Source organism: Lemur catta, chromosome 1 (genome assembly GCF_020740605.2).
Source record: "Lemur catta isolate mLemCat1 chromosome 1, mLemCat1.pri, whole genome shotgun sequence".
Lineage (NCBI taxonomy): Eukaryota > Metazoa > Chordata > Mammalia > Primates > Lemuridae > Lemur > Lemur catta.
Window position 1 is genome coordinate 174,952,417 of NC_059128.1, and position 26,490 is coordinate 174,978,906.

The 26,490-nt window shown below is 38.6% G+C and overlaps 1 protein-coding gene across 1 annotated transcript in view; it reads right to left on the bottom strand.

The window, feature by feature from the left end:
• Nucleotides 1-26,490, bottom strand: part of SLC9A9 (solute carrier family 9 member A9) — a 530,362-nt gene that overhangs the window by 83,097 nt on the left and 420,775 nt on the right. Inside the window, exon 14 of the mRNA XM_045539403.1 lies at nt 14,486-14,565. Coding sequence (XP_045395359.1) covers nt 14,486-14,565 — 80 coding nt within the window. The remainder of the gene's footprint in view (nt 1-14,485; nt 14,566-26,490) is intronic.

Consider the following 26,490-nt stretch of genomic DNA (forward strand, 5'->3'; position numbering starts at 1 on the left):
AGGAGGGTGGGGCACAACAATTAGTGTCCTTGAATAATAATAACAAGAACAGCCCTTTATTGAGGCCTATTTTTTCTAAGCCCTACACCATGTATATGGAGCATAATAACACAGACCTCACAACAGTCCTGCAAGATAGGTGCTGTTATCATTATCATTGTCCCCATTTTACCATTAGGAAATCAAGATTCAGAGAGTTCAAGTAATTTTCCCTGTGTCGCACAGGTAGTAATTGACAAAGAGCCGAACCTAGCTATTGGATTCATGCTCTGTGCTGCTCCAGGCTAATGCATTTTAACTTGACTTGGTGGGATGTGATATATCAGTGCTGTATTCATCACATAAGTTAACCTGGGGATTAATTTAAGCGAAGCCTACAGATAGAAGACAAATTGATGATATTGAATTAGCACAAAATACTAAGTGTTCTGCCTCTTTTTGAGTAAGATATTAGTTGTAGAGCATCCCCCTATGAGCGAGCTGCTCAGAGAGAAAGAACAAGTTCACTCAGAGGTCTGGAGAACTCCATCTGTGAGGCAAGACTGGACAAGTGGTTTGTTTATCCCAAAGAAGAACTGGCTCAGCAAGAAAAAGGAGCAGGGTCATATAAATAGGATCCTATCAGGGAGGAAACCAGCCACACTCATCTTCTCCCCACAAATGCAGTCTTCCTGCCTTCCCTGTTTCTGTGACTGGCATCAGCCAACTCACAGTCCCGAGGGCTGGAGCCCCACAGTCACCTGGGGCCCCCACTTCTTTACACCTGGCCCTTTCTCTCTGCGGTCCTGATGCCCCCAATAATGCAGCATCAGATTCTGTGGATTTGGGGCCAGAATCTTCTAGCATCTGAACCTTTCTATTCCCATTGCAATACCATAATTGAGGCCCCTATGACTTCTCCCCAATCAATGCTGCCAGATCAATCTTTCTAAAACAAGACTGTGTCACTCCTGTGTCTATGAATCATCTGATTCCTCATTATCTACTGAATCAAATCTGGACACCTTCACCTGATACTTAAAATCTTTACACATTTCCCTAAACACAGCTTGTTAGTCTCTCCTTCTCTAACAGCCAACCCTAAATGTGCCAAGCTGCAATTCTCACTTTATCCCAATCACATATAATACTTTCCAGCATTCTCACCTTTATTTGTAACCTATGCTTTGCCTAGAAAAAATTAATAAGCATATCTTGTGTTTGGTACTTCCTAGTTTTCAAAGTGATTTCACTTAATTCACTCCATTAGAAGATGACAGGCGCTCTGTGGCGCAGATATGATTATACTGATTTTACAGATTAAAAAATAGTGGCTCAGAGTAGCCTGGCACCTGAGGTTCCATAGCTGAGGGTTGAGGCAGGATTAGGAGTCAGACCTTCAAACTCATTGCCCTGTTCCCAGCTGCACGTTGCCTCTCTCTCTCCTTCATCTGGCCTTTCCTCCAGCTCCCTCCACTTTCTACCAGTCGAATTCTACCTTTTTCTCAAAGTCCAGCTCAAATCCACCAATTCCACGAACTTTTCCAAAATAAACTCAGAAGAATTGATGGCTATCTCTTTTTTGAGTTCTTGCAGCTCCTTGTCCAACGTGCTGGACACTTAAAGCAATTAGGGGAAAAGGCCTGAGAGTTCCCGCACAGGGATTTGACGTCAGCATAGATCAAAGTTTTAACACTTTTTTGATCATGATCCCATTAAGAACACCTTCTATGCCACAGCCCAGTGGATATATACATACACACGGACACACCTGAGATAAGTCTTGTGAACGGACATTTACTTCTAATTCTGTGATGCACTATCATATTTTCTCTAGTCTACTTTCATTTATTAAAAAGTGCTGGTTAGGAGTCTGCTAAATTGATTTTGAGAAGCACTAATGAGTCTTTTTTTTTTTATTTCAGCTTATTATGGGGGTACAAAAGTTCAGGTTATATATATTGCCCATGCCCCCCATCCCCCCCGGTCAGAACTTCAAGCGTGTCCATTCCCCAGACAGTGCACATCGCACTCATCACATAGGTACACACCCATCCCTTCTCCGCACCCCCATCCCCCTGAGTCTTGATCAGCAGTTTGAAAAACTCAGATTTAAATCTTATCTGTCTCTTCTAAATGGCCCAGACAACATTTTGAAAGGTTTGCAAAAGACTGAGCTAGCAAGAGAGCTATGTTTCTCAGGGATTTAATCTGTAGTTCCTAACAGGAACACAAACAGTTCCTACAAAGGCTAGGCCAGGAAGGGCCTCAGCTCGAGAGCATCAGCTTCTATTTGCTGGAAGGTCAAGAATAGGGGTTCTTAATGAGCTAATTGATGGCAGACAGGAGTATTTATTCCAAAAAAGTGGGATTTGTGAGAGATTTGTGGAGGAAGATTTCTCAATAGGGCATGTCTGTAGACTGAGAAGAGACTTATGTGCTCATCATAATCTTGAATATAACAGGAAATCCAGCTAGAATTTAAAAATAATAAAAATGTAATAAAATTCTTTGTTTATATCTGCAAAAATGAGTCTGAAGGCCTTCAGGCCTATAAACCTGTCACTGAATTTAGTATCATTTCGACTTTATGAAGCACTTGATGTTTGCAAAGTGCTTGTACAATTACCAATTACCATAATGTTCATCTTCTGAACATTTCAGTTCAGAGAAGGCCCGAGGACTTCGACTAAGTGTAAAAGAAAGAAAAGAAGAGAAAAGAAAAAAAAAAGTTGGTCAAGCTAGTTAAAGACCAGGCTTCTGAGCTTGTACTGGTAGAGCTGTGTAGGTTGTGGGGCACCTGCTTGTGAGTTCTCTGGGGACCCCCTCCTCCTTTGGCACCCGGAGCCCACAGTGCACGCAGCCCGCCTTGGGCAGCCAGCTCCCATAACTGACGCTGGCTCTGGCTCGCTGCTCCTGCGAGCTCCATGCCTGATTCTGTGTCTACATGAAGCAGGGGAAGGAAAGGCAAAGGGCTTGGCACCTGCAACCCAAATGCTAGGCCACAGCAAGAGCTGTGGGAAGAGGTGTCTGCAGTTGCTGGGAAAGGAAAGAAACCGCTGCCGTCTTTCCTGTCTAGGTATTAAACACATGTTAAAGGATTAGGCATAGATTTGCTCTGTACGAGCTAGAAATCAGTTCTGGCCATGTTTACAGGCAATAGGTCAGTGAAACCTGATACGCTGGTGGATTTCAAGGAATTCCAAGGAAATATTAATAGCTCCAAGGGATGTCAAAAGCAATGGTTTCAGGATGTGTCTGTTTCCTTTGGAAAAAGGTTAGCTCTCTTGTGCTTCTTCCCCTACATTTAAAAGCCCACAGCATCAGCTAGTATTGGCAAGAGGCTGCCCTAGGAAGGTGAGTGTGGCTTGAGGGCTGGTAGCATTTTAGTTTACCAGTTTAAGAACAAAAAACAGCTTTTTCTTTGAAAGTGAATTTTAATTCAGATATTTTCTGTTAGATTAGTTAAAGCCTCTGTCAGAAGTTCTCCAGTTTCTGATTATAGATAGGTAACTGAAATACCAAAAGATATGCTGAGAGACTGACTTGCTTTTTAGCTAGAAAACATTGCAGTAGACCCTGACCCTAACACTGACACCACTGGATCATTTTCATTAGTGGAAATTTAAGAATCTCTCAATGAAATACTTTTAAATTTTAACACATTCACATTTTGGAACACATTGGGTATTCCAAAATATATTTTAAAGTAGAATGAAACATTTCTTTTTTTTTTTTGAGACAGAGTCTCACTTTGTTGCCTGGGCTAGAGTGAGTGCCGTGGCGTCAGCCTAGCTCACGGCAACCTCAAACTCCTGGGCTTAAGCGATCCTACTGCCTCAGCCTCCCGAGTAGCTGGGACTACAGGCATGCACCACCATGCCCGGCTAATTTTTTCTATATATATTTTTAGTTGTCCAGATAATTTTTATTTCTATTTTTAGTAGAGACGGGGTCTCACTCAGGCTGGTCTCTAACTCCTGACCTCGAGCGATCCACCCGCCCCGGCCTCCCAGAGTGTTAGGATTACAGGCGTGAGCCACCACGCCCGGCCTTAAAGTAGAATGAAACATTTCTGTCTACATTTTTATCCACATGGAAAACTGGTGGGTATTTTCAGGAGCAACTGTCCAGATCATTTTCAGTTTATTGTTCTCCCTGTCACACCACCTTCCACACGGCCAGTAGTCCTCTTTATTATAACAAACAGAACCGTGTAACTGTGCTTTAAGAGCTGCACTGGCCTCCTGCCGTCAATAAATAAAATCCATTTTCTTCACCATGACACGTGGTCCAGAACAATCTGTGCACGTGATAATTCTCCAGTTTCACTTCCCACCAGATGCCCTGAAACTCTTACCATTTCCCAAATACCCTGCACCTTGTTCAGGCTTTTGCCTGAGCTGTTTCCATTGCCAGAAAGTCCTTTGCAGTGTCCCCTTTAGGGATTCTGACTCTTATTGCCCACTTTCAAAGTCACTTCTGTGTGGCTTCCCCAATTCTCCAAAGCTGCTTAGTTGGCTATACCCCTCTCTGGCTTTCATAACACTTGCTATGGTCTGATTGTTTGTGTCCTCCAAAATTCATATGTTGAAACCTAACTCCCAAGGTGATGGCATTAAGAGGTAGGGCCTTTGGGAGGTGATTAGGTGATGAGAGCTCTGCCCTCACAAATGGGATTAGTGCCCTTATAAAAGAGGCCTGAGGGAGCTCGTTTGCTTCTTCCCCCATGTAAGCTGCAGCAAGAAGGTGCCATCTAGGAACCAGGAAATGCGCCCTCACCAGACACTGAAATTCTGGCACCTTTATTTTAGGCTTCCCATTCTCTAGAACTGCTAGAAATAAATTTCTTTTGTTTATAAAAAGAAGTCTAAGGCACTTTGTTACATTATATAATAGGAGTCTGAACAGACTAAGCCAATGCTTTCTGCTCATAACTTTATCACAGTGCTCCGTGCACTGGTGCCTGCTGTCTCCACCTCACCAGGGTGCTGGCATCTTGAGGGAAGTCACCATTTCTTATCTCTGTGGCTTAGAAGAAGTCAGAAGACATATTTTTTCCTAGGGAAGAAGTATTAAGACTAAATTCAGTTAAAATAATTGAAGAAAATGTTTTTTTCTTTTTTCTGGGGGAAGAAATATTATAACCAAACCCAACTCTGGCAGCATTAAGTGTGTAGGTACCTGATAAATAACTGTCATCAGGGACGAATCAGATTTGTGACAGAAAGGAAACTTTAAAGGACACTTTAGCTTGTGAGATATCACTCTACATTTGATGGCCATCTGAGCCATCAAACAGAAATAAAAAATTAATACTAACAAGAGAGAATTCTGATTACACTAGGCATTGGGAATAAGGGTTTCATGATTTACTTCAAAGACTTATCTCTAGCGACTACCCCTTTTCTCTGTCTTCTTCCACTTTTGTACCTTTCGGGCAGATTTATTCAGGCTCTCTTTCTTCTATTCACGCCACACTTGTGGTAGGACCTTCCCTTCTTTTGAGAATGCTCTTCCTCCGTTCTCATTATTTAATTTCATGTTAGGAAATCCCAATTCCTCCACGGACTCTTTCCAACATGACTGGAAGAATAGTGTTTATTTCTCCAACAAGCTCTTCCTCTATTAACCGGCAGCATTATAGTCTCTGCCCACTCTTATTTATGAGTTGGTCTGATATATGTTGAGAACATACTGTCACCATCTACCTTGTGAAGTGAACCTTAATTAGGGCGGGGCCATGTCTGCCCAACACTCTGTGTGTGGCTACCACAGCTTCATACGCAGACAAGTGCTGAATAGCTGCAGTCCGTGAGATAGGCCCAGGACTGTCTCGCTGTCAGGTGATAATATGGGAAGCTGGCAGCGACAGCCCATGCTGATAATGTGTTTCTGGTAGCTCACGAATTTGTTGGCAGCTTGCAAATACCTTGGCTCCAGTAGTTGAGAAGGAGTGACCGAGTAACAAAGTAAATTTAAACAAAATATTCTTTTTTTTTCATGGGGAAGAAATGTTAAAACTAAATTCAATACTGGCAACATTAAGGTAATACATATGTTGTTGTAAGTCTTACTATTTTTCTCTTCTCCTTTTTTTCTAATAAAATGATTCAATACTGACCTAGAAATCGTCAATATAACATCACATTCCTAATGACAAAACATCATGGCTTCACCTGAAAGGTGCAATTGAAAGATTTCCTTTATCACAGGAAGAAGAGGAATAATTATCATCAAAGGCTTGTATTGCTTCCATTGTGGAACAGAAAAATTGCTGCACTTCTCTATCAAGTGTAAATTGCTATCGGTAGTATAATTTCCAGAAAAACAACTACGGGACGATGCACTGTAAGTTAGAAAAATTATAAATGAAACAACGGCATGTGCAGAACAAAGGACACAAAAGGATAGCTTAACATCCTGCTACATCCATTCACTCAAGATCAAATAAGAATTATGTCTGATTTATGGCCCAAGTAAAATCTTTCATTTATGGAGACTGAAGACTTTGTTACGATGTTAAAATACAGCTGTTGCAACTAAAAATTATTACAAGCATATAAAATAGAAATTTTGGTCATAATAAATGACAATATTAAACACATTACACGGTGGCTCTCTTTAAGAGCTATGACCATCAATAAGTAGTAATAATAATTACGACAACACTGACATTTAGGGAACACTTTGCTAAGTGCTTTGTGTTAATTCATTTACTCATCAAAACAAACCTATAAGGTAGGGACTTCTGTTATCCCCATTTTTCAGATGAGAGACTAAGGCACAGAAAGATTAAATAACTTCCTACAATTAATTGCATAACTATTAAATAGAAAGTGGATAGGCTAAACCAATAACTCCTGACCACTGAACCAGACTTTCTTCTAGTTGATAAAAACTTTCTTTATATCGTAGATGTATTCTTGAAAAGACATCTGTAAATCATAAATTTTAAGACAGACTCACATTGGAACATAAAGTCTGTGAGAATTTGTTTATAGCTGCATTCCTAGTACCTAGGATGGTGCCTGGCACATGGTAGATTCTCGATAAATGTGTGATAAATGATTGAATGAGGAAAGTCCTACATAGTTCTTTGCACTGAGAAAATAACAGATGTTTTTTGAGTTGGATTTAAAGGGATTTATATTGTGAATCCATTCTGCAAGGGGAGGAGTTACCTTCTGATTTCTTGTTTGTGTAAATCTAGATTTTCATATCATTTGCTTAACATGAAAATGAAATCAGAAAGTATTCTCATTTAATAGAAATATTATTAAAACATTTGCAAGGAAAGAGCAGAACAAAGTAAGGATGCCAAAGCTCATGTAGAATCCTAGGATCATTGTACAAAACTTGGTTATCATCTTGGGACCCACCACATTTTATTATAATCACAGTGGGGGATCCACTGTGTTTAGGCAACAATTCACAAAGTCATGCTTGTAGTCACTTGTCAGGTCTCCAGGAGAGTTTTATATCCACTATGGAATACTGTAATGTCTTTAGGCTATAGGGTCTTGAGAAAATTGCACTATTTAACTGTTTTAAATGTTTTGGTTCTGAGAGGCCCATGAATGTGTTGCCATCAGCAGGAAGCTGTTTGAATAATTAGCCAACTTTTCTGATGCATTCAGCCCAAACAGAAGATAGTGTGCATCATTCTCAAATATGGAGAAAGAAATTATGGAAGATCCAAGCTGTGACCTGAACAAAAGACAGCCCAAGTTTCCAGATACTGTTAAAATTCCTCTGCATTGCTTCCTAGCAAAAAGGCATGAGACTACAGGGGTTTAGAAAGCTGGTGTTTTCATTCGGGAAATTTTAATTGCACTCTATTTAGGTGCTAAGTCAAGGGCTTTCTACAAGATCCTTCTACTGCAGCACTTGTGAGGACAAGGATGATCAAAAGGCAAGCTAAATATCCAACGAATTAAGTGTTAGCTGCACTGTGGCGGCCCAAGGCAAGCTGAGCTCCTCCCTGCAGCCAGCCTCCCAGGGGAAGCAGTAACAATGCCATGTCACACTCATGTGGGGATGCCACCAGGGGATGTATTTAGAGAGAGCCTTTAGAAAGCTGATTGCTTATGTTTGTTTCAAATATTTTGAAATTTGCATGCTTTCTGAAACCAATTGTGGAGTTAGTTATCTGATTGTATTTTACAAGTGAAAGTTACAAATGATTTTAATTTATGGCACCCCTCAAGAGTCTGTCCCCCCCCCCATGAAATTCTGGTGATGCTAGTGTCTCCCTTTCCTATGCTAGAGACCACCTATGATTTCAAAGGGCTTTGGGGCCATGACTCATTTCAATGAGGAAAGAAACAAAACTTAATGAGGGTCAACCATGCCTACCTTGTTTGCTGCTGGGCCCTCAGTTCCTAATATATTGCCTAGCACATAGTAAGCACTCAGTAAAGTATCCATTGAATAAAGGATTACTTATATCTTCTGCTACCTCTTCTGTTTGCTACTAAAAGTAAAATATACCTCACCTCTAGACTGGCGAAGCTTTTGTTGAACCACCAAAGAAGCTGTCACATTAAAACAATCAAGGCACACTTACAACAACAGCATCACGCTCTTGTTAACGCTACCAGAACTTAGAGGATGGACCACCTGACCCGGCATCCTTGGATGCCTCTGGTGACACAGCCTGCTCTTCTGTTGATTATGAGCGCTGGCTCCACGCCCATCAGTAACCTTGGATGTGTCTTTTCCCCTCCTTTGGGCTCAGTTGCCTCATTTATAAAACTGGGATCACAGAACTAACATTTTTTGTTCCTCCGGGAGTTTTTTTGTGAAGTAAACTCAAGTCATTCACAAGGCCACAGCGCTACCCTGATAAATAATTCATGGATGCTTCAGCTAGTCAGAATAGGGAAAAATTGCAGTGCAGGGATCATCATTTAAAATGGAAATTGCTGTTCACAATATTCATACCTATGATTTAAAATAAGTGTGACTGTGTGGGATATAATGAATTCTGTCAAGCTTAAGGAGGGGGAGGTTTTGGGTTTTTTTTTTCCTTTTAATTTTTTTTTTTTTGGTTAAGACTAAAGTGACATTACATTTTAATCCATGAAATACTTGGTTCTGAGTATCATTTTGAGTGCCCCAGATATTCATGTTTACGTATCCTGGAGTGGAGTCCTAACCTGCCACACTTCAGTACGGGAGGGAGTCTGGTACCTGCCACTTTCCTTGTTAGACTCTTCAAAGTGGAAAATGCAAGAGCTGCAGCATCCACACTTCCTGCCGTGGGCCTTTCATTTTGTTGTTAATACCTCAGAGTACACTCTTCATTCCAAACCAGTGACGGGAAGGAAGTCTCCATCCACGTGGCTTTATGTGTTTCTGTTACTGTGTCAACTTGCCAACCCATTGTGATTGTTGCACTTGCTTTACACTTATGTAAAATGTTGGCAAGCACATAATAAATCCTTATTTTCAGTTGATGTTGGCATACAGGAAGTGCTAAAAATGATTTTAGGCTGTCCTTTTTATTTTGAAAAGGTCATTCTTATCCTGTGTCGTTTACATTTGTAAGACTAATATACACACATGCTTAAGAGGAGAGATGATAAATGATGGAACGGGGAGACGCGCTAGGAAGGAAACCATCCAGCAGGATCATTCGTCACCTACGAATAAGGCAGCGTAAGATTCGCATGCCAGCTCTAACACCGTGAATCTAGGCAAATCGTTTTATCTGTTGTCTTAAAATCCGAATAAGGGGGCATCAATTTCTGCTGCTAACTTCCTCATTGTAAGAGACTGCTAGTGAGGATGATAGGTGGCTTTAAAATTTTGACTTTGTTTCCAATAAAATCAACACGTGATTGGTGAGATATGATATCTGTATTCAAAGTCACCCACACAGAATGGCTTCTAAGCCAGAGCCAGGCTTGAATGTACCAGATCAGTTGCACTAGTATAACCTGAGGGAGGATGGACCTATCGTAGGAAGGAGGGCAGCTAAAGCAACAGGGATCCAAGTCTGCTGGGAGAGGCTGTCCCTGTCTAGGGAGTGAGACCCTCAGGCTGGGGACGGTGGGGCAGTGGGTGTCTACACAGGGTAGCCTGGACGAAAACACTAATAATATCCACTCTGCCTTGCTCTGCTTTTCAGACTCACTTAACAACCTTCAGATAATTAATTGGATTTTCCTGCTACATCAATGTCTGAAATGAAGGTGCCCTGGATAGAACATATTGTTTGCTTGCTTGATCGATTCATTCATACCTTCAGCAAATATTTATTGAGTGTTCCCTCCCTTCCAGGTACTTTCCTATGCCCTGAGGACATACCAGTGAGCAAAAACAGACCCAGTCTCTGTCTTTAGAAAGCATATATCCTGGTAGGAGGAGACTATTAAATAAAGTACATACTGTGCCAGATGCTAGTAAGTATCATGGTGAAAAACATAAAGCAGGGAAGGAGTGAGAGATGCTCCTGTTGGGACTGTTAATGTACACACAGAGCCACGAAGGCCTCACTGACATGTTGAATGAGAAAGGGAGGGAGGGAGGCACGTGCGTGTCGGAGGGAAGAGCCAGTGTGAAGCCCTGGAAGCAGAAACGTGTCCGTATGTCTGAGGAAGGCCAGGGTGGCTGGAGTAGGGAGAGACAGGGAGCAAGAGTAGGAGAGGAGGGATGCTAGCGACAAGATTGTGACTTGAGCCTTCTCATGTCTGGGAAAGGATATTACTCCCCATAGGGATATGGTGATTTAGGAATTTGGTGCCTGGTTTATACTTCTGCCTCCTTTGAGCTTGGCTGAGTGAGTCCCATCTTTTATGAGACTGAACCATTCTTGGAGTCTTCGGTGTATTTAATTTTCTGCCACTAAAATGTTGAGGATCTGATTCAGAAACTTAGGGACTCCTTCACAGTGGTGCTCTCTGGGTGACCAACAAGGACACCTAAACTTGTTATCACCCCATATGTTGCCAACAGATGTTTGAGATGTCAGTGCCACACTATATAATGTATGGAGTCACAACTATTCATTGCTTAATGGTCACTTTATGAACATGTAGATATATGGGGTGGTACAGGTAGAGTAAGAGATAGAACAGAGAACTGTTCACAATAAAGTTCATATTATTTATGGACTTTGGAGTGAGACAGCTCTGGGCTTGGATCATGCAATTGACACTAGTTGTGGAGCCTTAAGAAAGTTATTTAAGTTATCTGGGAGTTTGTTTCCTCCACCTCAAAGAGGATGGCTGTAAGAATTAAATAAAACAAGACTAGTGGTCATAAGGATTAAATGAAATAACGTGCCTGATGGTAAAACATCAGTACTCAGTAACATTAGTTTCCTTTCTCATCTCTCCCATTCTCAATTTCTTCTTTGCACTGCATGGTTTACAATTGCTGCCCATATTGAATCATAATGAAACCTTAATTAATCAATGTTGGCACCACAGACCTCCAACAGTGCTCTCCGGCAGGGGAGCCCGGGTTGTTGCAGCAGAGCCTGACCCAGCCAGCAGTCCATTTTTATTGTTTTATACTCTCTAGAACTCCCCACCCTCCTACAGAGCTGGGAGGTGAAATGAAGTAATGAATGTAAAACACTCAACACAGTGCTTGGCCATTGTTCATACTCACTGAATGTTAATTTTTATGATTTTCTGTAGTTATTGGAAAATTTTTATGGGATTGTATGAATCTATTTTATCCCATGCAAAAATAAAAAGTAAAACAAAACACTATGTGAGTGACAGTGGTTTGTTTTATTGATAATGGTAAATTAAGAGGGGTTTTCTATCCTTGGGTCTGAATATTGGACACGAATTGAATATAAATTGGGTGCTATGATAGTTAGTTTTACATGTCAACCCGGCCAGACTATCAAGTTATTCAATTTAACTCTAACTTAGGTGCTACTGCTGAAAGTATTTTGCAGATGTGGTCAGTTGACTTTAAGTAAAGGAGATTGTCCTCAATAATGCATGGCCTTAAGAGCAAAACTGAGGCTTCCCTGAGGAGGAAGGAATTCTGCCTACAGATTGCACCATTAGCTGAGTTCCCAGAGTGAAAACCTATGCTTCAAATTTTGGCCTTGCCAGTCCCCATAATTGTATCAGCCAATTCTTTAAAATCAGTGTATCTGTCTGTCTGTCTATCTATCTGTCTATCACTTCTACTGGTTCTGTTCCTGTTTTTCTGGAGAACCCTAACTGATACAGGTGTGTATGAAGGTTTAATTATTCTTTTTCTTTTGTCAATAAATCTTTATGATGTCTTGTTTGCATAAAGCAATTTTACTGAAATGAAACTTGAACAAGTCCAAACAGCATCATCAATTTCTTTAAGCCTCATGACAATGTCTTCTTGGTCCAGGCCAGGCAACCTGACCCCTGGGTGGGGGGTTCAGCCCTACACTGGTGGTGGCTGGCATGGCCATATCACCTGGGTTTTAGGTGAACAGAATGAACGTAAATGCCAAGTGAATAATTTGTCTGCAAAACCACAGATATATTAAGAGGTCATAGAGTTGAAACTTGTGGGTTTGCTAATCTCCAGGCATAAATTCACAGCACAACCCAGATACAAAACCTTTGTTGTCTAAGTGAAAATATATTTGTGCAGTGATGGCAGCATAGCAATTTCTAGAATGAATACGCAGGATGACAAATTACCATGAGAAGGGATATGACTGAGAGTGTAAATCTGCCTTTATTTTTGTTAGTCTGTCCATAATCATATGGAAATAAGCCCCTGGTGAAAAGTGAGACAAAAACTATGACATCATCTGAATTTAGTGTCACCCACTGCTCTTAGCTAAAAATTTGAGTGGGCTCCAACTTTCATTTTCTTGTCTCCAGGTTATTTTTTCCACTTTCTTCCTTTCCTTCATTGTAAAGCCTTCCTCACAGCACTGTCAGAATTTGAACAACAATATCTTTTAGCTCATTTCCGATTTACCATTTTCTTGCTGAACATCTCATTAGGTGTTCTGTTTAGTCAAATTCTTATAATCTCATACAAAGTGGGTTATCAGATGCTTACACACAATGGCAGGGGCAAATTATGTGTCCACAAAAGAAATCAACCAGGAACATAAACTAGCAACAGCCTTCTAAGAACTAGCTTCCCTTAGAAAGACCAGGAAGGATTCATTAGTAAATGAGATACCAGAACCTCTAAGAGATAGTTAATGGCCAGGATGGAATGCTTTTAAGGTGGCGGCAACCTACACTGTGCACAAAACCAAAGATTGAGCAAGGCAGGATATCTGGCCATAGATAACAGAGTTATGGAAAAACAAACTCAGAAAACCTCCACCTTCCATATCACCATTTTATAATTCTTAGAATGCTTTATGTTTGCAGAATTACTTTCTAATTCTCATGTTGTTTTGCTTATCTCCGCAATCTTCAATTTGCTTCTCTTTGCTTCTTTCTTAATTTCTGTTTTCTATTTTCTGCAGTCATTCCTCTAATTTGCTTTCCTTTCCTTCCTACTGTGAATTTCCTGTATTTCTCTTGCTTCCTCTCCCCCCCTTTCTGTTTTACTTCTTTTTATTCACCTATTTTTTGAAATTTTTTCCCCTCTTCTTAGTTCTTCTTTCTCTCCCATTGATCTGTTGTGGCTTTCATCATAGCTTAGGTGCTTACAAATCCCCCAGTGACTGACATTTTCTCACTGAAAGGACAGGGATTTGTGATTGTGGAAAACAAGCTACAAAAACCCAACACATTTAATTTGCAGCACAGTTCTTTCCTTTCTTTCTTGGCGCTTTTGCTTGGGATTAGAGATGGACCACTTGCTGCAATTCACAATGGCAAAGCCCTTCAGGTCTGACTTCCTGGCCCTACAGATCACATGACGAGGTGTATCTGAGTTACTGTTCACACTGATTGCCAAAATTTTAAACTTGTACTTCACCAGAAAACTTTACTCAAATCTGCCTGGAAAACAAAGCAGTGCTATTTTATGATGAACTCTGATGAACCAGACTCATTCTCCTCGGCCCATTCATTCTTGTCCTCTGCCCCTATCCCTTCATTTTTTACAGCCTGAGACAGAAGAATATAGATGAGTTTTCGGGAGAAGGGTGCGGAAGGCGTGCTTGGATTGCCCTGAGGAAAGGCCCCTAAGACTGTTCATACAATAGCCTTAGTCAAGCAGGTCTGTTTGGCCAACTTCACCAGAAATAAGAGCTTTATAAGGGGAAGAGCTGTAAAATAGACTGATTCTTCAGGACTATATGATTTTATCATCTGGCATTAGAAAATACTGGATTGTCATGAAAATACCAAGTACATTTGACTCTGAGAGATTTCACTTGAGTTCTTTGTACGGACTTATGTATGGACTACCCAGATTTTTACTTTATGAAATCATTCTTTTTTGTAAATTTGGCTGTGAATTCACTTTACCTTTCTGTGTTTCTTGAAGAGCAGGAGTGCACACTTCAATGCTTACACACTTAAAGTAATTCTCTGCCTGTAGCAGGATCTGTGAGATCATGATTGTTAAAGGATACTTGTGGTCAAAGCCATACCACATCCTGAAGAGCCGAGCGCTGTCTCTTTTTGTTGTGCCTTTATCCACATTATTTGCTCCCTGGAGAGAGACAATAGAAAAAGGCATTGAATAGATAGTCAAACACATTTTAATATAAAGACACATGTCAAACCAAATTAAACTACAATAAAAAAAAACTTTCTAAGCGTAAGCATGTAAATGGCGAAGAAGTTGCCAAGCAAATCAGCTCATAGATCTTTGTGGATGAGACACTTTGGGCATAATTCAACATTTACTTTTCTTGATAATCCCAACTTTATTAAACAGCTAAGAAATGCCACTTTTTTGATATCAATAAAAATGATATTTCTGTCAGATCGCTGTTGTGGGAATTTTGCAGTTTACTTCTGTCAAATTTGGATGTTATTTGTTTATGGATTACTAAAAGGTCAGTACTAAAGAGATAACAGTCTAATAATTGTTAAACTAGTTTTTATTCACTTTCTTTTTGATAGATTGCTACCCAAGGGCTATGGTTGATTTTTAATATCTTTCTGCTTAGATTATGAAGGGTTTTGAAATAGATATTCCTGATGGAAAGACTGTAATAACTGAATGTACTTGTCTCATTTTTTTTTCCCAGATGGGCCACAAAGGGAGGGTGGATGAAAAAGAATTAAGGACAAAAAAGAAAGAGAAAATATTTGATGGGTGTTTATGTGAGAGTAGAGGATGAAAATCTAAGAAAAAAGAAAGAAGGCCAACAATTTTGTGAGACAGATAATAAAATATGCAATGTGGTAAGAAGGATATTCAGTGGCATTTTTTTTAATTCTATGTATTTCATTTTGTATATCAAGATAATTTTAATCATTTGTAATTATCTACATTATCAAAAGCATTTATATCTTAATGTGGGCTTTGTTGCTTTGTCTGGGAGCACAGTTTCCATCCCCAAATTACATCGTGAGTTTGCAGTCCAGTAATAATATGAATATTCTTCTGAGGATATGATGACAAATGGAAGACAATGGAAATCCATTGGCTGCTCCAAAGCCAGCCCTTAAATGAACCCAAGTTGATTTGCTTTCATTTTATTTTTTGCCCTGGTAAAATGATAAATAGCTGGTCACAAAGGGCTTTATTCTGCCCTCTGAAATATATATATGTACCAGTAGATGCTGCAGTTCTATCCCTCCCAAATAAAATGGAAATACAAAAAAGTAAAATGTGGTTCATTTTTAGTAAGCCATTTATCTTTTGTTTAAAATGGTTGAAGCAGAGACTCACAATGAAATTAAAATCCAAATTTTTCATTGGCTTTCTCATTGGTTGTGTTAAGATCTCTGATTTTCAAACCTTGTACAGTTTCCCAGACAGTGTGCCTAGTATGCAACTGTTCACATGATGTTGATGGAAATTTTGTGCCAACAAAATCTACCCTTCAGGAAAGGATGGATTTGACAGTATTAAGTAGGTTTCTTAAATGCAGGTCTTCTCAGACTCTTTAATTTATAAGTGAGCATTGTAAATCTTCAAGGGGGAAGTATTTCTCAAAGTTACTTGGCCATGGAATCTATTCCCCATTCCTAATTCCCACCATGGGACACATTATCTTTTCATGGACATTAGAGTTCCACAGGTCTCTATTTTCTGATAGGCTGGAGTACCATGCCATGTTACCTAGAGTTAGAATTTATTTATATTTCCCCAAGAAAGGAAACCAAGGTGTCTAGTTCAATATCTATCCTTCCCTGAACCTTTCTCTAACCATTTCTACCCCAGTAAAGTTGTCAGATTTGCAAAATTACTGCTGTACGTAGTGTTTTCTTTATTACCTTGTGACATCTGCAAGTTGTTTCTGAGCCATGTTGGGGGCAACAGTAATGTCGGGGCTCAGCTGGCAGAGCAAAACTGCTCATGTTGAACTAGTTAGAATAAGCTCTGGACCAGAGCTCTGGACTACTGGGGACTTTCTTCTCTTTTTTCCCCCTTTTCTTTTCATTAAGAACAATATGGATTTACAGATTTTTATCTATGAATAGACATAGGTAATTTTTGGTAGCTCATATCTGATGACTAGATAGTTATTGAACAAAACTGATATAAAGTATCAGCAAATTCCTATTTTTTGTTTGTTTTTAAGTAAGCATGGGCAGTATAGTAGTGAGCTCTACTGGCAGTCAGGGGCCCAGGATTCTAGCACCCACTCTGCAGCAGCCCATCTCATCTGAATGATGTTTGCAATAATGTCTGTCCCCAGCTATTGAACGTTAATTAACTCCTAGGCAGCAGGCTAGTCACATTGTCCAGTCATTAATTTTTTCAGTCATTATTTTTCAGTTCTCACAACAATACACCAAGGTAAGTTGTATTGTACTTCTTTGGCACATGAGGACCTAGAGAGGCCCAGAGAAAGAAAGAAATGAGCAAAGGAAAGAAATGAGCTCAAAGTCAGACAACCAGCAAGTAACAGAATTGGAATTTGACTGCTAGATTGGATAAAGGATGTCTTTTTCTACAAATATCTCACTCAGCCTTTAAACTTTTGAAAGCACAGACATTCTATAATAGGCTACCTAACCTCACTGAGCTGCAGTTTCCTTGTTTGTAAAATTAATTGAGGAAATAGACTGGCTTGTCTCTAAGGTCCCAATCATATGGAAGAGCCTATGTTTTTATTAATGACAACAGCAGCAGCAGCTACATTTCTTCAACCCTTACTATGTGCCAGATTATACTCTAAGTGCTTTTCATATGTTAACTCTAGATTCTTGTAACAATTCGATGAAGTACATTTTACAGATAAGGAAACTGAGGCAACTGAGGCATGTTTCCAAACACACTGTGGCCCCTCAGCCTCCAAGATTCTTCCCATCTAGGTAGGGCCCCAGGGGTAAGTTGCGAGCAAACTAAAGGAAAAAGGGTATCTGAACAGAGAGGTGAGGTCAGGATAATGGAATGCCCATGGAGGCTGAGACAGAGCAGCTACATATACCCCAAAACACGATGGAAATGCATGGCTCCCCTGAGCTGGGTGAACTGCTTATGGCTTTGAAAGTGTCCTCACAGAAACTGAACTTCAGTCTTAGGAACTTCTTTAAACTCCTAGACATTGGCTTCAAGGGTTTCCCAAAGTCTTAGAAATCCTCCCTGCCTTTCTTTCTCCTTTTCCTCTCTTTTTAATCTTATTTTATTTCCCAAGGGGAATATATTGGAACTCATGATATGAGCACTCCCAAAAAAGCTTATACTCTATTTTTGGCAAGCCTTCCAGGGATATTTTTGTGTTAGATGATGGGAGGCAAGACACATTAGGTAGCATTTTGGAAAAATATTAACACATAAGCTTTAAAAAAATTTTTTTTTCTTTCAGTTGAGTGAGTGGAGATGTTATTCATTTCACTACTTTGTAGAAAAATAAACTGGATTTTAATTAGAATAAAATATTTCTGGAATACATTTTCACAGGTGCGGAAATACCATCAATGACCCAGCATTGACTTTTCTGCTGATCCTAGATAAAATTTGCAGAATATGTCTTAAACATCCATTGGCCCAGTTCTGGATCCATTCGTTTATTTCTCTGAGGTTATTGATGACTTAATAACTTGGTTATGAAAGGCCATCAATAAATGAGTAGAAATAAATGAGTTAGTCTAGTGTGCACTCTGCTTGTGCACTGGGGGTTGAAGATAAATGTGCTCAGGGAAGGCTGGCCTTTGCAGTCACCCTGGAACAGGGAAGGTATCTGATGAGGCAGCACAGAGAGCCAGCCCCTGGGAGGGCCCAGATGGGCAGACGACAGCAGGTAGCATCAATCTATCTGGATTATTCTGAAGTAGAGATCAGCTCACATTTCAAGGACAATGGATGAGAACAGTCATCAGAAGCAGAATCTGGAGCTTGGTGGTGATTTTCTTTATCACTAGCAACCTAACTTCTCTTTCTAGTTCCTATTCCAAAGGGGAAGTGGGTGTGCATGTTGGAACAAGCATAGGATCCAGAAACTGAAGACCAAGATTTGGGTTTATATTCTGTACCATTTAGTAATAACAATAGATTTACCAACTCTGAGCCTCATGTTTCACAGCTGTAAATGGGATCCGGCAATTCAAGTGTGTTGAATTTCAACCTTTATTTGCCTAGGTACTCTGAAAAGCAGAATGCTTGATGTATGAGGAATTTCTGGCTCTCTTAATAACTTCTATTTTGGGGACAGTTTAAAAACCACTGGGGCATTTGATATTTTTCTTTTTTCTCCTTAAATAGAGGTTGGGGAAGTGACTGAGAACAGTAGGAAATGGGTAGTTTTCTTTTAAATGATCCCCTAATACTTAATCCCCCAGAGAGAGAGCAACAGGGAAATTGTACTGGTACTTATTTGTTTTGTGTTTATTTGAACTCCTAAGAGAAAACAAAAAGCTCTGGTGAGAAATCTTTGAAAAACAGACACTGAAGCAAGAAGGGATTTTGTTGTTATTGCTGTATTTAATGAAAAAGAACTAAGCAAATGTAAATATATTCCTCTGTCAATATTCAAATATGGGGACTCTGCTAAGTGAACTGGATGAACTCTGCTTTGGGATAATCATATGGGGTTGCTCATCATTTCAGGGGGATTCAATGGATTATGTGAGAGAGAGAGAAGATTTTCCTCTCTATTTCTCAAGATTTCATATTCAATATTAATGTCAGTGTAAGTTGCATAGAGTGATAACAAGACAAATAATTACCATAAAAAAACTATAGAGCTCTTTATGGGTTCTAAAACACTTTTTTAGCAATCAAATGTGAATGAAATTTGTTAGCGGTACTTTTGCCCTACCATATCCCTCCACCTTAGAGTGTATTCATGCAATAATTTCCAATTCCTTGCCTCAATTTTCTAACTACCAAGGAGAGGACCAGATTCTGTGTCTCTAAAGACAAAAGATTTCTGGATTCTGAAGAGGGATATAATTGAGGTACAAATAGAATTTTTTTCAAATATACATTTTAAAAGGTAAATCATTAATCCTTAGCCTCTACATAGAAAGCACTTGACACAAATATTCTCACCTTCCCAGTGCCCAGATACACTCATAAAGAAGGTATAGTCATAAATACACTTCCAAGAATGTATAGTTGGAAAATACATGCCTAGGGAGAAAAGAACTGAAAGAGACAACTAGTGAAGGATGGGTAAAACTGTTAAGATGACACAGAGACATCATAGATACACTACCACAAGGGCTAAGCTCATGTTTTAGCTACAAAAAAAGAGATAACCTTGTCTGTATGGTGGATCCAAGTTAATCTAGGGGAAAATAGATTGCTTGGTTCAGGAAAATACAATATGATATTGTGATGGTTTTAAAATGTGTATCTACAAATTCTTTGATACTTCTTCCTTTAAAAGATGAGCCTACATAGAAGCAGAGAGTATAATTGTGGCTACTGGAGGCTGGGAAGTGTAGTGAGGAGGGCAAGATAGGGAGAGGTTGGTTAATGGTTACAAATGGGAATAGGAATAAGTTCTAGTGTCCTATAGCACTGTTGGGTGACTAGAGTTAAAAATAACTCATTGTATATTTTCCAATAGCTAGAAAGGAGAATTTTAAGTATTCCCAACACAAAAAATAATAAATATTTGAGGTAATGGATATGCTAATTATCCTGATTTGATCATTGTATATGTGTATCAAATTATCACTCTGTACCCCATAAATATGTATTATTATGTGTCATTTAAAAATTTTAAAAAATCCCTTAATTCTTTGAACTAAATGACAAAGGAGACACAAGTTATCAAACTCTGTGGGACACAGCTAAAGCAGTTCTGAGAGGAAAGTTTATTTCCATAAATGCCTGTATCCAAAAGACAGAAAATTTACAAATAAACAATCTAATGAGTAGACTCAAAGAGCTGGGGAAAGAAGAACAGACTGACCCCAAACGCAGATGAAGGAGTGAAATTCATAAGATCAAATCAGAACTAAATGAAATGGACAATAGGAAAACTATATGAGAGATTAATAAAACAAAATGTTGGCTCTTTGAAAAGATAAACAAAATTGACACACCTTTGGCTAGACTAAGACCAGAAAAGAAAAATCTCTAATAACCTCCATCAGGAACATAAAAGGAGAAATTACAGCTGATGCCACAGACATACAAGATATCATCTATGAATTCTACAAAAACCTGTATGCACACAAATTGGAAAATGTGGAGGAACTGGACCAATTTTTGGAAACACACAACCTCCCTCAGCTCAACCAGGAAGAAACAGAATTCCTGAACAAACCAATATCAAGAACTGAAATCGAAACAGCAATAAAAAACCTCCCTAAAAAGAAAAACTCAGGACTAGATGGCTTCACACCCAAATTTTACCACACCTACAAAGAACTGGTGCCTATCATACAAAAGTTATTCCACAACATCGAGAAAGATAGAATCCTCCCCAACACATTTTATGAAGCCAACATAACCCTGATACCCAAACCAGAAAAGGACACAACAAAAAAAGAAAACTACAGACCAATATCCCTTATGAATATAGATGCAAAAATTCTCAATAAAATCCTAGCAAATCGAATCCAAGTGCTTATCAAAAAAATAATCCATCACCAAGTAGGCTTCATCCCAGAGATGCAGGGATTCAACATATGCAAATCTATTAATGTAATTCACCACATAAGTAGAAGCAAAATCAAAGACCATGTGATCCTTTCAATAGATGCAGAAAAAGCATTTGACAAAATTCAACACCCTTCTATGATAAGAACACTTAACAAAATAGGCATAGATGGGGCCTACCTAAAAATGATACAAGCCATATATGACAAACCCACAGCCAACATCATACTGAATGGGGAAAAATTGAAAGCATTCCCACTTAGAACTGGAACCAGATAAGTTTGCCCACAGTCCCCACTGCTATTCAACATAGTGCTGGAAGTCCTTGCGAGAACAATCAGGCAAGAGAGCAGAATCAAACACGTCCAAATCGGGACAGAAGAGATCAAACTCTCATTCTTTGCGGATGATATGATATTATATCTAGAAAACCCCAAGGATTCAACCAAGAGACTCCTGGAATTGATAAATGAATTCACCAAAGTCTCAGGATACAAAATCAATGCACACAAATCAGAGGCATTCACATATGCCAACAGTCAAACTGAGAACCAAATCAAAGACTCAATATCCTTCACAATAGCAACAAAGAAAATAAAGTACCTAGGAATGTATTTAACTAAGGAGGTAAAAGACCTCTACAGGGAGAACTATGAAACACTGAGGAAGAAAACTGCAGAGCACATAAACAGGTGGAAAACCATACCATGCTTGTGGATCAGAAGAATCAACATTGTTAAAATGTCTATACTACCCAAAGTGATCTACAGATTTAATGCGATCCCTACTAAATTACCAATATTATTTTTCACAGATATAGAAAAAATAATTTCATGCTTTGTATGGAACCAGAGAAGACCCTGTTTAGCAAAAGCAATTTTAGGCAATAAGAATAAAATGGGAGGTATTAATTTACCAGATTTCAAACTATACTACAAGGCTGTGGTTATTAAATCAGCTTGGTATTGGCACAAGAACAGAGACACAAACCAGTGGAACAAAACTGAAAATCCAGATATAAAACCATCCTCATATAGCCATCTAATCTTTGACAAAGCAGACAAAAACATACACTGGGGAAAAGATTCCTTATTCAATAAATGGTGCTAGGAAAACTGGATAGCCACATGTAAAAGACTGAAACAAGATCCACACCTTTCACCTCTCACAAAAATCAAATCACAGTGGATAACAGACTTAGATAACCTAAGGTGTAAAACTATTAGAATTCTAGAAGAAAATGTGGGAAAAACTCTTATAGACATTGGTCTAGGCAAAGAATTTATGAAGAAGACCCCAAAGGCAATCACAGCAACAACAAAAATAAATAAATGGGACCTGATTACATTAAAAAGCTTCTGCACAGCCAAAGAAACAGTCATGAGAACAAACAGACAACCTACAGAATGGGAAAAAATTTTTGCGTGCTACACATCTGATAAAGGGCTGATAATCAGAATCTATTTAGAACTCAGGAAAATCAGCAAGAAAAAATTAAACAACCCTATCAAAAAGTGGGCAAAGGACATGAATAGAAATTTTTCAAAAGACAGAAGAATGGCCAACAAACATATGAAAAAATGCTCAACATCTCTAATTATCAGAGAAATGCAAATCAAAACCACAATGAGATATCACTTAACTCCAGTGAGAATGGCCTTTATCAAAAAGTCCAAAAACAATAAATGTTGGCGTGGATGCAGAGAGACAGTAACACTCATACACTGATGGTGGGACTGCAAACTAGTGCAACTTCTGTGGAAAGCAATATGGAGATAACTTAAACAGATACAAGTATACCTACTATTTGATCCAGCAATCCCATTATTGGGCATCTATCCCAAAGAACAAAAGACATTCTATATAAAAGACATCTGCACCTGAATGTTTATAGCAGCACAATTCACAGTTGCAAAGATGTGGAAACAACCCAAGTGCCCATCAATACATGAGTGGGTTAATAAAATGTGGTATATGTATACCATGGAGTACTACTCAGCTATAAGAAATAATGGTGATTTAGTACCTCTTGTATTTTCCTGGATAGAGCTGGAACCCATTCTACTAAGCAAAGTATCCCAAGGATGGAAAAATAAGCACCACATGTACTCACCATCAAATTGGTTTCAGTGATCATCACCTAAGAGCACATTTAGGAATAATATTAATTGGGTGTTGGGCAGATGTTGGGGGGGGATGGGTGTATACATACATAATGAGTGTGATGCGTATTCTTTACGAGATGGGCATGTTTGAAGCTCTGACTTGGGGGGTTGGGCAAGGGCACTATACGTAACTTAAACTTTTGTACCCCTATAATATCCTGAAATAAAAAAAAAAACCTTTTAGAAGTTAAAAAAGAAAAAAAACAAGAGATGGAGCCCAAATTCCCTCCCTATTGGGTGCAAGCTATACTTAGTGACTCATTTCAAATGAATAGAATATAGCAGAAGTGATGGTGTCTCATATCCAAGATCAGGTCATAAAAATACATTGTGGCCTCCTCCTTGCTGTCTCTCTTGGACCACTTGCTCTGAGGAAAGTCAGGTGCCATGTTGTAAGGATACTAAAGCAGCTCTGTGGAGAGATCCATGTGGAAAGGAACTGAGTCTGCCTACCAACAGCTAGAAAGGAACTGAGGCCTCCTGCCAGCATGGAAGTGAATCTTCCAGGCCCAGTCAAGTCTTCAGGTGACTGTAACTTTAGCTGACATCTTGACTGCAACCTCATGAGACAACTTGAGTCAGAACACTCAGATAAGTTGCTTTCAGATTCCTGATTCATAGAAACCTTGAGATAATAAATGTTTGTCTTAAGCCACTAAATTTTGGGATAACTTTTTATGCAGCAATAGAAAATTACTACAACTAACTACTGAAATCATAAATTCTAGATGTAAAATGCACTGAAATAGGAATTGTGAAAAAGTAATAAATTGATGAGGCCTACATTTGCATAGCTCTTTACAGTTTACAAAGTATTTTCACAAAAGTAACATGTTTGTAGTATAAAAGACATATGTTCCTTCTTAAAGGTATATAAAAAATCATCCTAGGTCCATGTTACAGATTGAAGATTGAGTACAAAGACAAAAAGTGATGTACCAATTTACAGATAGGAGGAAGTTCACATCATTTCACTGTATCTGCCTCATGGTATTCTTAGATAATGCCTGATTTATATCATAATTTAGTTAGTATTATAACTCTTTTATACACACACACACAACCCTAATGGAAAATGGACCTTGGAATGAGAAGATTCTGGCTCATGCTATATTTTAATAACACTATCATAGTAAATCATCTCACATTTAGACTTTTGATTCCATTATATAATATTTTATATGTGTCTAAAACAAAATAATACAAAATAAAATTATATGTCCCCCTAGAGAACCACTTCAAAATCACCTTCAAAATATATAATGGCTGACTGTGATACAGTAACTGGCATCATAACATTTGATAGGATTCAGGCATTAGATAATAGGCAGCAAAGGACTATGATCCTTGAAAGAAGGGAACAAATGAGGTGAGCCTTATATTCTCCTTGACTTTCTGCTTGGAGGTCCTTTCCAAATTGAAATGCAAGGACATAGAGTCCAGACAGAGAACCACAGTCTCACTGAATTGAAGATGGGTGTTTGAGTGTTGCTGAAATGCTGACACTTTTAACGTGGTGTACAAAAGAGGAAGTTTGAATGTCACTGAAGTGCTGAGATATTTAAGGCAGTGTACCAAAAAGGAAGGAACTGGGCACAGAGGACACCTAGAAATCTGTGTAGATGTTTCCCTCAGATCCTTGACTGAGGACTGATTTGTGCATGCACAGAGTGAGGTTCAAAAGGCCCTGCAGAGAGAAGCTGTTTTGAAGTTGAGAAATAAAGATCACAATGTGCTAGGAAACATTGTAGCATGGCCCAGCCAAAGTCAAAAGTCAGCTATTTGGTTGAGACCTCAGAAAAAGCATGATTTATGAGCAAGGATGATGTTCTAGAATAACAGCCATGCCCTAAAACTAAGGACAAAATGAAAATGTATCAAACCAAGAATAAAACCAGGACCTACAAAATAGTAACTGCTTGACTGAATAAAATCCAATTATTATTTATAGAATAATCCAGACTCCACTCAATGTTTTTCTATTAAGGTTCAACATAACAACTCCTAGACATGGAAAGAAATAGGAAAGCTTGAGCTACAGCTAAAAGAGAAAGTAGCTATAGAAACAGACCTTGAAATGGCTTGGATGTTGGAATTAACAAACAAAGGCTTTAAAACTGCCATAAAAAATATGCTAGAGAATTTAAAGGAAAAGATAGAGGCAATGAGTACACAAATGAAGCTCTCAGAGGAAGAAGGTAAACTATAAAAAAGAACAAAATGAAAATTCTGGAACCAAAAAGTATAATATTTAGAATGAAAAATTCACTATATTGGCTTAAGAGAAGACAGAATGCTACAGAAGAAAGTGTCAGTGAACTTTAAAAGAGATCCATAAAAATTATCCAATTTGTAGAATATAAAGAAATAAGAGAATAAAATACTTCCTAAGTGACATGAGAAAAAAATAGAAGGTAGCCTAACACATATAAGACTGTAGGGTTAGAAAGAGAGCAATGGGAACATGAAGGACAAAAATGTTTGAAGAAACAATACTTGAATATTTCCCAAATTTGATGAAAAATATTAGCTGAGAGATCCAAGAAACCCAATGAATCCAAATTAGGATAAATTCAAAGGAAAAGATGCTAGACATGTAAGAATCAAACGTCTAAAAACTAGAGACAAAGATAAAAATCTTAAAAGGAACCAGAAAAAGACAGAGCATATTATGTTGAAGGAAATAAAAAAATTTCTCCTGACTTTTCATCTGAAAAAATGGAGGTCAGAGAACAATGGAATGCAATTTTCAAAGTGTTGAAAGAAGACAACTATCAAACCAGAATTCTATATCCAGTGAAAAGCTTTGAAATACATGAAGCAATATCTGAGAAAACTAAAGCGAGAAAGAGCAAAGTCCCTAAGTACATTTGGAGGTTTTATCAGTAATTGGTAAATAGACCAAAAAAATCACCTTATAAATTGACACTTGTCAGATACTAGATCAAGTGTATTCTATAGTTTGGCATAGTATTGAAACAGCTGCAAGAATACTCATTTTTTCAAGTACATATAGAATGTTTACCATGACAGAACAACTGGAACCATAAAATAAGTCTCAATACATTTCAAAACTCTAAAATTTTACACAGTACTATAAAGTCTATACTCTACCTTGGTCCAAATGATCTATGTGGCAGATTAATCGCATTAGAGGTCCCATTTTTTTCCATCCCTATATCCACAGCCTTTTCCATGTAACTTTGTAGTTCTTTTGACAAAAGAGGAGTTACCT